This window comes from Mizuhopecten yessoensis, unplaced genomic scaffold (genome assembly GCF_002113885.1).
Source record: "Mizuhopecten yessoensis strain PY_sf001 unplaced genomic scaffold, ASM211388v2 scaffold10939, whole genome shotgun sequence".
In the NCBI taxonomy this organism is placed as follows: domain Eukaryota; kingdom Metazoa; phylum Mollusca; class Bivalvia; order Pectinida; family Pectinidae; genus Mizuhopecten; species Mizuhopecten yessoensis.
The window spans coordinates 527,049-537,465 of NW_018408797.1; the positions used below are offsets into that span (position 1 = coordinate 527,049).

Consider the following 10,417-nt stretch of genomic DNA (forward strand, 5'->3'; position numbering starts at 1 on the left):
CTTAAAGCAGTATAGCCAAATACCCTTTTTGGCCCTGCCCCTCAGCCCCCTGGGGGGTCAGCCACACCATTTGTACAATTTTAAATCCCTGCCTCCCAGGAATGCTTTTGATCAAATATGATTGATATCCAGTGCACAGTTCTACAGAAGAAGTCGTTTGTAGCAATATAGACAAATTGCCCCCTTTTGGCCCCACCCCTCAGCCCCCTGGGGGTAGAGCCCCACCATTTGTACAATTTTGAATCCCCACCACCTAGGGATGCTTCCAGTCAAATTTAGTTTAATTCCAACCAGTGGTTAAGAAGAAGAAGTCGTTTAAAGAAATTGTTGATGTACGGACGACGGACGCCACGGTATGGCATAAGCTCACCTTGGTCCTTCGGACCAGGTGAGCTAAAAAGCATAGAGTTAACATGATAATGAGAGTTGTATGCATATAATGTTTAAACAAATGGTTTGGGCTGATATGCCAATCCATGAAGGATGTATCTCTTTCTAATTTAAATATGTGTAGCATGCTAGACATAGCAGGTTAGATACTGTCATGTCTCCCACCACTATACGTATAAAACGAAGATTTTATATCAATAGACCGTTGCAATTGAGAGCATAGCTTTGACTCTTGAGTTTGAAACAAAGACAAGTCTAAAGCTATTTGGAATGTGTTTCGGCTCTCCAAATTTCAGGGAAAATGTTATTTGACTTCTGGATTTTTTTTATAAATTTCAAGACTTAATTTTTATTCAGACACTCAAATTGTATATTCTGAAACACCAAGAAGGGTTATGGTTGGTATCTTTATATATATATAGGAGCTTGCTGGTTTTGAGAACTAAAATCTTTGAAATGAGAAAATACCTCAACCTTTAAAGTCACAGAGGTTCAAGCTGTTAAAACACTCAAAAGTTTCTTCTGAAGAGCCAAACACCCTAGAGTCATGATTTATACATTTATAACCATTATATACAATGAATGTGCTATATTACCCTGTAAATAAACATATGTTTCATTTTTTATCATACAAAAAGCTGAACATGCATTTTTTATTGTTTCAGATATAAACAAAACAGATTGTCGAGAAAGGAATTAACCTGTAACCCGAGAAGTGACACCAAGATAGCTCGCCTTCTATAAATACAACTTTGCTGTGGAGATGTGATGATCATAGAAAAAGATGTTAACTGAAGGTGATACATTTTAAACTTTGTTTATCAGAATTTTGACCAGCTTATCAAACATAAGTGAAAAATCGCTACACAATGCAAGCAGAAGAGAGTTTGAAGCCTCCCGAGTGTGATCTCAGTGGTAAGGAGTCTAATGTGGAAAATCCCCTACTGAAAAACCTCATAACACATTCAAGAGACAAACCCTACATGTGTGGTGTGTGTAGTAAGAACTTTTCAAAGGCGACGGCACTATGGAGCCACCTAATGACACATACAAAAGATACGCCATTCAAGTGTGATGTCTGTGATAAGGGGTTTTATCAGGCATGTGACTTACAGAAGCACCTCAGGTCACATACAGGGGAGGAGAAGCTATTTAAGTGTGATGACTGTGGTAAGGGGTTTAATCATACCAGCAGTCTACATAGGCACCTAAAGACACATACAATAGAGCTGCCATACAAGTGTGAAGACTGTGGTAAAGGATTTAGTGATTCTGACAATCTAAAGACCCACATCTGGACACATACAGGAGAGAAGCCATTCAAGTGTGATATCTGCAGTAAGGGGTTTACTCGAAACTTTTATCTACAGTCACACTACATGACACACCAAGACGAAAGGCCATTCAAATGTGATGTCTGTAGTAAAGAGTTTACTCGGAAATTTCATCTACAAACACACTATATGATACACACAGGAGAAAAGCCATTCAAATGTCATACCTGTGGTAAAGCGTTTAGCGCTACAAGCAATCTACAGACACACATCAGGACACATACAGGAGAGAAGCCATACAAGTGTGATGATTGTGGTAAGGCATTTAAACGGGCAGGTGACCTACAGAGACACCAAAGGACACATACAGGAGAAAAACCGTACGAGTGTGAAATCTGTGGTAAGGGATTTAATCAGGCGGGTGACCGTCAGAGGCACTATAGGAGACACACAGGAGAGAAACCTCACAAGTGTGATGTCTGTGGTAAGGGATTTAATCAGGCATATGACCGACAGAGACACTTAAGGACACATACAGGAGAAAAGCCATACAGTTGTGATGTCTGTGGTAAGGCGTTTGGAGATACAAGTAATCTACATATACACCTCAGAATACATACCGGAGAGAAGCCATACAAGTGTGATATCTGTGGTAAGGACTTTAACGTTTCATCTAATCTACGTGTACATCGGCTGACACATACTGGAGAGTAACAATAGATATGGGTTTTTTGTGGACAGTTGAAAAGGACAGTAGGTTTTATTGACACACCTCCGTATAGGCATGTGCATACATATATATCAGACTTGAGGCCGAGATGTCCATGTCTGGATTTTTTTTTATTGTATGGTAGAAATTATATGTGTTTAAGTTTTAAATTTGATTTTAATCTAAATTGTATTGCTTGAGTATGGTAGAAGTTATATGTGTTTAAGTTTTAAATTGGGTTTAAATCTAAATGTACATCAAATAGTTCATACAGGAGAATTTTTGTGAATGTATACACTCTACAGTAGAAATGTGATTATTGTACAAAATTGATAAAGACTGCAGGAAAACGGCTTGGAATGAAAGTTGATAAAGATGGCAGGAAACAAACACAGGCTAAATCCTTTGTTTTGTTTTTATCCAAGGGGCTGGGAAAATCTATCTCAACCTCCCAAAAAATATGTTTAGTTTAACTCATTCACCCCTGAAGACACATTTGAACTCTTCCAATTCAAAGGTTGGAATAGTTCATTATGAAATCTTAGGGATGAATGAGTTTAAATGTTCAATATATGATCATGACAAAGTGTCTTAAGCTTAATTATTTATCCAATTATTCAGATACACTTGTATCCAAGATGGCCATCATGGCAGTCATACTGACAAATCCCATTGACCTTCCTTAATGTTCAGCACAAAGTGTATATTTAATGTCCCAATTGGGTATCCAAGGTTGCTACCATGGTAGCCATCTTGATGATCTATTTAGAATTTAAACTTCCCAGCTAATTTATGTTCAGCACATGCGTATACATGTTCATGGTTCTGACTATATATAGCCAAGTGTTGGTATTTTTCTGGTTTGTCAGATTGGCACCAAGGTCATCAACATGAAAATGTTATTTTAAAAAGTACTTACTTACCAATTCAAGTGTTGTTATTGGTTGTATTAAGTGGTGAACATTCTAATGAAGCCACCATGACTGGTTAGCTAATTATAATTGCAAAGCAACAGCAATTTTGAGACTAATTGGAAAACCAGGATGACTGTATCTTGAGTGTTAAATATCACTTCGCTATTTGTCAAAAAGTTGAAGTGGAATCTTTCACAAAGTGTACATACATTTTAATTAAATCCATGTTAACATTCGTCATGGTCTCTACTTTTGCATATCAAATTTTGGGACTGATCGGAAATCAAGATGAAGGAAAGGGTCAAAGAAATCCTTCATTAGTAATATTGTGCCACAGTTTATATATGTGTGATCACTACATTTGCTGTCACCTGTCATTGGAAGATTACAGAGAAGCGACAATCAACTTCAAAGATGGGCAACTTTTCGATTACAATGTTGTGTGATCTTTTTGCTTAATATCAAAGGATAAAATTTCCCTGGTAGTCTATGCTTATCCTCCACAAGGTGTCAGTTCAGAGCTTTCAATTTCATCATGGTGTATTTCAGGGAACAGAGAATGTAAGTGAGCTAATTAACCCCTGGTATTTAATGGATGAGTAGAAATTGGAGTTTTTTGCATAGAAGTTGGGTTCGATTGTTGGAATTTCAGGATCAATGCAAAGTAAAAAATATAAAGGATAATATGAAGCGGCAATTTAAAGAAAAAAATAAATTTAGATCAATGTTTTGGTGGTTGTGATTATATCATTTAATTTATGTATAATTGCTTTGTAAATAAAAGATAAACCAATTTTTATTCAATGACCTTATTTTTTCACTTTTGTACCCCAGCACGTCCAAGGGGACTTCATGGTTCACTCGATAAGGTCTGTGTTTATAGTATATACACTACAGTCCACCTATATATAACATGTTCATATAAAGAGAATGAGAGCTGGTAATATCTGTACATGTGTGGTGCAGATATAAATATTTCGCTTGAGCTTTGCAAATCGATGGCACAGCTAAATACTTAGTATAAATGTATGTTGTACACAATTAATAAACATAATCAATGACAAAAAACCATGCTGACCAGTAATTACTTATACATATATACAAGACCAACCGGTGTTTATGGGAAATGTTACCAGGAATCAAGTTCTGTACTTCATTTGCCTAAAATTATGTAAATCAATATCACACCGAAATACAATTGTACTTCATTAATGAAATTTTAAAATAATGAAAATATCTATTCAATGTAGACAGATTTACAGTGTAATTTTCTATGAGTGCAGATGAAAGATGAAAGAAGTAATATTTTTTTCAAAATAATGTTGAATACTGAAATAATGTAAGATAAATAAACCTACATAATAGTTGCATACAAAATGTTACAATGAGGTTTATTCCATATTTTCGGTGACAACAAACATTGCTTGATATCCATAACCCCCTTTGTATCTAAAGTGTGCAAGCTGTATTATGAATTGGACAATAATAAACAAAATGGATGCCAGGCAACAAGTTTTAGGCTTGAGCTTTTATAGGCTGTGGTGCAGCCTCTGTCAGGTGTGTTGGTCCATTGTCAACTTTACCATCAAAGGAACCAAAAGGCCAACAGTCAAGATATTTGGCTGAAATTAGCTTCCTTTGATGATCGAGGCCCAACAACATTGCAAACAAAAATGACCTTGACTACAAGGTCACAAATGTCGAATATGTCTGGAATTTTAAACGACTTCTTCTCAAATGCAAGAACTTAAAGGCCTTGCTATATAAATCATGATATTTGACTGGAGATCCTTTGGATAGAGCTTCAAAAACTTTGCAAAAACTTGACTTACTTTCAAGGTCACAGAGGTCAAATATGTCAAAAACATCTAACAACTTCCTTTACAGAACTTAAAGATAAAGTGCCTTGACATTTGGTGGTAGATTCCTTAGATGGAGCTCAACAAAGTTTGCTAACAAAAATGACACCAACTTACTTTCAAAGCCACAGAGGTTGTATCCGTTAAAAACATCAACAACAACTTTTCAAAAATTTCATGGCCTCAAGTCATGATTTTTGGCTTGTAAATGCCTTGGATGAAGCATTTTTTATTTGTAAAATGAAAATACCTCTAACCTCTTTCAAGGTAACAGGGTTAATGTGTCAAAACTTAAAACAAGAGGCCCACAGGGCCTATATCCCTCACCTGGCTAATAAAGCAACCAAAGGAAAGTATTCTTATTACATGAAATCCCTCCAATGGAACAAAAGAAGAAGAATTTTAAAGATTTAAACCTTGAATTTCCCTATTGGGCCCTGCAACTCTCGGCATCCAGAGGGGCCTCACCCTTCTTTTATACAAAATTTAGTCCACTAATTGCCAAAGGATGATCCAGGCTAAATTGGGATGAAACCCATTAAAAAAGGATTTCAAAGGTTTTTACCTCTATTTTCCCCATTGGGTCCCGCAACTCTGCCCCCTAATGTAGAAGATTAGGGATTAAAGGTTTACCTCTATTTCCCCTATTCGGCCCAACCACTCTGCCCCCAAGAGGGACAAACCCAGTGTTTAAACAAAATTGAGTCCCCTTGGCCAAAGGATGATCCAAACTAAACTAGGATAAAATCCCTTAATACCTATGGTAGCAGAAAGATTTCAAAAGTTCTATTTCCCCTATTGGAATCTGCCCTTCTGCCCCCAGGAGGGCCAAACCCACCGTTATACACAATTGAGTCCCATTGGCCAAAGGATGCTCCAGACCAAATTGGGATGAATTAAATCCCTTAATCCCTATGGTAGAAGAAGAATTTTAAAGGTTTACCTCTATTTCACCTATTCCACCCAACCCCTCTGCCCCCAGGGGGGCTACATTCAACATTTAAACAAAATTGAGTCCCCTTGGATCAAATATGCTCCAGACTAAATTAGGATAACATTTCTTGATCCCCATGGTAGAAGAAGGGTTTTAAAGGTTTTAACCTTTATTTCCCCGAGGGGGGCCACACCTACAGTTTATACAAAATTGAGTGCCCTTGGGCCAAACATGATCCAGACGAAATTTAGTTAAAATCCACTCCTGTTAAAGGAAAAGTTGACGGATGGACGACAGATGATGCTAATAACATCTTATGACGAACTGAAAGGTCTTGGGTCATAATATTTGGCTGGTATAATCCTGAGAGGGAGAACATGCCCATCAAAGATCCTATTGCATCTTGGTTTGTATGATCCCTTTAATATGGTACCTGTACATGTGCTTGTTAAATAAGAGAAGAGAGAAATGAAAAGAACCAACAAAACTTAAGCATTCATGATGTCAAAACATAACAAAGCTATAGGGACTATTTGTTGTGTAAATCTTAAAACTCCTTTTCTTCAACACAGGTTAAGGAATTTTGCCATTCTGTATTCTAAAGTACCTAAGGTCAAGAACTCTCTCCATTCGTTTGCACTTTAGAATATGTGTAGCACGATAACCAATGAAGGTACAATTATCAGCTTGAATTGTTGACCAAGAAGACTATGTATTTGTCTCAGTTATTTCAAACTTGACAAGTGATACCAAAGGAATCTTGGCACTTACCTTCAGCTAGAGTTCACATGCATGAAGACAGGGTAGAAAAATGTTATCCCAAATGTTTTACTGGACTGTAGATTTTGACCTCAAAGACATTGACCTTTAACCTGCACCAATAAGTTATTGCTTTACATTGTTTTGCAGTGACCCTAACAAACTTGATCTTTGATCATGGCATTTTGACTTTACACCAACAGACCACTTTGTATCATACCAAACAATATAATATTATCTTTATTTATTTTAACAACAGTTATTTACTTCTTATATTTATATAAATCACTCTTGTTGGACCCGATGGAAGCATACAGTCGGTCTTAATGTTGGAGGAAACCGGAGTACCAGGCATTTAAACTCTTATTGTCTGGGTGAAATGTGTGCTTAATTAGGAGTTGGGGGCATTACACAGAAAGTTAAAATTTTTCCTAATACAACTTTTATTCACAAAACTGATACTTTGAAACACATCCATCCCCTTTCTAGTTGCCAAGTTCTTCAATCCAAAACAAAATCTAATATGTTCAGTACAACTTAATTTTTGGCAGACTTTATCTATAATACAAAATTGTGTTCGTAAAAACACCTGTGTGTAGTGTGTGCATCGTACATTAATCCTTCTAAGAGTAATAACTATAATAACACAACATCTTCAACACTGCTTACTGCTATGTTTTATTCACTTGCTTTTCAATTTTTGTCAACAAATATTCCATTTGATTTTTCATTACTGGTTGTCCTTTGCGTGTTCGTTTGCAAAATGTTTTGTTTTTCACTTGTTTTTTGTCATTGTATTTAGCTAGAGCGTCTTCTCTTTCTCTTTTCTTCCTTAATGCCTCCTGGAAAAAAAATATGTACATAAATTAAAGATACGAGTCACTCCATCACAGAACGGCCTAACAATCACAGCTATTTATATAAAATTAGAATTGTAAGCCAAATGCTAGTTTCAGTAACGTATATTCATCCATATGAATATTACCTTATTTCCCTAGTAGTAAACCAATAAAATTGCATGAAAACTTTTCAGAAAAGTACCTAGTACAAAAAAGGAATAAACTTTGTTAAAAATCAAGGAAAATCAATTTGTTCAAGCTTACCACCTACATTGTAATATAATTAAGAGGAGGTTTACTGTAATTTGGGCTATTCCAGAAACAACAGGCCACAGGCCTTAACGGACACCTGAGTAATGTAAAAATTTGTTATCGATGTTGATAAATGAAAAAGAAATAATTTTGTAACAAAGGTAACTTGAACTACATGTAATGCAAAAGTAGTGTGAAAGATCTGGGCAGTATATGTACTAATAGTGGTTCTGTCAGTTTCTAATTGAAAATGAAAAAAATACACCCGTAACTAAAAGTATCATTTTCCTATATAAACTTAGTAAGATTCACCCCCCTCCCCAGGGACAAACCTGAAGCATGGGTCTTAAAAAATTCACAAGTTTAATAAAGCAACTTAAGACCCTTCCATTTATGAAGAGTTTTTGTTTTGATCTTATACATGTATCTGGGTCTGGAAAAGAAGATTGTGGAAATGTAAGCAAATTTGATTCCTTTGGGCCCTGCCTGCCCCTCAGCCCCTGGGGGTGGGCCAGGGTCAAAATCTTCAAAGTATCAAAATGTCATCTCATGGTTGTAATTTCAATCAAGTTTATAATATTTCCAATTGAAAACGAACAAAATATACCCAAAAGTATCAATATCTTATACAAACTGTAGTAAACTTAACCCCCTGCAAAGGGGCAAAAGTGGAGCCTGGGGGTCATAAAATTCATTATTTTGATAAAGCACCTGAAGATCATTTGTTTCCAGCATATCTGAGTCTGAAGAAGAATTCCAAGATGGCCAAATCCAAAACTGTCCTAGTATCAAACTGTCATTTCGAAGTTAAAATGTCTATCAAGTTTCAATGATTTCCAATTGCAAATGAACCAAATATACCCAAAAGTATCATTTTTCTATATAACTATAGTAAACTTTACCCGATCCCCAAGGGATAAAGCGCTTTAACACACTGTCTTCCATCTATGTAGATTACTTATTTCCAGCATATCTTGGTCTGGATAAGATTTGTTAATTTAGGCCAATTTGACACCTCCTAGCCTGGCCCCTCAGCCCAAACTGTCAAAGTATCAAACTGTCATTTTATAGTTATGATGTCTGTCAAGTTTGAATAATTTCCAATTGAAAATGAACCAAACATAATCAAAAGTATCATTTTCCTATATAAACTATAGTAAACTTCGTCCCTTCCCCAGGGGCGAACATGGAGTCTGGGGGTCATGAAATACACAATTTTGATAAAGCACCTCAAGAGAAGAAGTTGAAAATGTAAATTGTTTACGGATGCACGACGAACAAAAGGCAATTAAAAATATCTCCCATCCATGGAGGGAAAATGCATAAATTCTGCATATAACATTTGGGTTATTTTAGATAAAGACTGTTAAAACAGAAGATATTTACATATAGTTATATTTTTAATGGAATAGGACTGTTTTAATTTCTTACTGTTTTTTTTTTGGCTTTTTCTTCTTTCCTCTGCTGGGACTGCCATTGTGACTTGGAATATGTTGTATAGTTCTCTGTACCAGAAGAGCTGCAAGATAAGATAATACAGAAGCATATAGTTACCAAAATTTTAATTAGAAGTTGAATAACAATTTATCTACAATTTTCTTCAATCTATTCAGGTTATAAAAGGAACTGTCTACTAATAAATTACAAAATGATTTTATTTTTCAAAGTGCATACTTGTATATTTGAATTAATACAATTTAAAAGTTATGACATGGAAGGTCAAAGTTAAAATTTTATGGAGAAGTTAGCAGTTATTTGACCTTTGACCTTGAAGATAAGGTCACAGCCATCATAGGACATTGCTCTGCACATCATCTGTGGGGCTATAGGTATATTGCAAGTTCATCAAGTATCTTTATTATTAACAGTTTAAAAGTTATGGCCCAGACAAGAAATTATTGGAGGAACCAATAGAAGAGCTAGCCATTTTAAGAACAAGCATAATTATTTCAAAATATCCTAAAATCTTGCTATAAGACTAGATAGGGGGCAAGCTACAATACATGCAGAAAATTTCAAGTAAAGAATATTTTCACCTTTAAAAGATTGAATTGAATTTGTATTTAAGTATTCATTTAGGAATAATTTACTGCTAGACAAAGCAGCATTTATCAGTTTCAAAGTTTAGTCAGCATGGCAACTTGTTTGGTTACCTTCCTTCTTCAGTCAATCCTTTATTTCTCTTCAGCTGCTGTCCTGTTTGGTATTCTTCTTGTCTTCTTTGTTTACTCAATATCTTTAAATATTCATGTTGTACTTTCCTTTTCCTGTTGTCTGCAAATCCTTGTCCTGTAGGAACAAATATATTTTAATGTGTAGCATTTAGAATGGTCCATTATAGACATACATCTCATCACAATACATTTGAAATACCACATGTACTTATACTTGGTAAAGACGTATCCAATCCTCTTGTTGATACTGCTACACGTGTACACTATATATTTCCTTTGTATTGATCCAACCATTGTTTTTTTTTGGGGGGGG

The 10,417-nt window shown here is 35.6% G+C and overlaps 2 protein-coding genes across 2 annotated transcripts in view; one reads left to right on the plus strand and one right to left on the minus strand.

Annotated features, from left to right (window-relative positions):
* The window catches only part of LOC110463898 (zinc finger protein 239-like), a 6,421-nt gene extending 2,340 nt beyond the window's left edge, over positions 1 to 4,081 (plus strand). The window contains exon 2 of the mRNA XM_021518823.1: positions 1,056 to 4,081. Coding sequence (XP_021374498.1) covers positions 1,260 to 2,378 — 1,119 coding nt within the window. The 5' untranslated portion in view covers positions 1,056 to 1,259 and the 3' untranslated portion in view covers positions 2,379 to 4,081. The remainder of the gene's footprint in view (positions 1 to 1,055) is intronic.
* Positions 4,082 to 7,491: 3,410 nt separating this feature from the next.
* LOC110463899 (thyroid transcription factor 1-associated protein 26 homolog) overlaps positions 7,492 to 10,417 on the minus strand; it is a 3,969-nt gene continuing 1,043 nt past the window's right edge. The window contains exons 2-4 of the mRNA XM_021518824.1: positions 10,084 to 10,219; positions 9,362 to 9,449; positions 7,492 to 7,681 (exon numbers count right to left, since the gene is read on the minus strand). Of these exons, the coding sequence (XP_021374499.1) occupies positions 7,511 to 7,681; positions 9,362 to 9,449; positions 10,084 to 10,219 (395 nt within the window). The 3' untranslated portion in view covers positions 7,492 to 7,510. The remainder of the gene's footprint in view (positions 7,682 to 9,361; positions 9,450 to 10,083; positions 10,220 to 10,417) is intronic.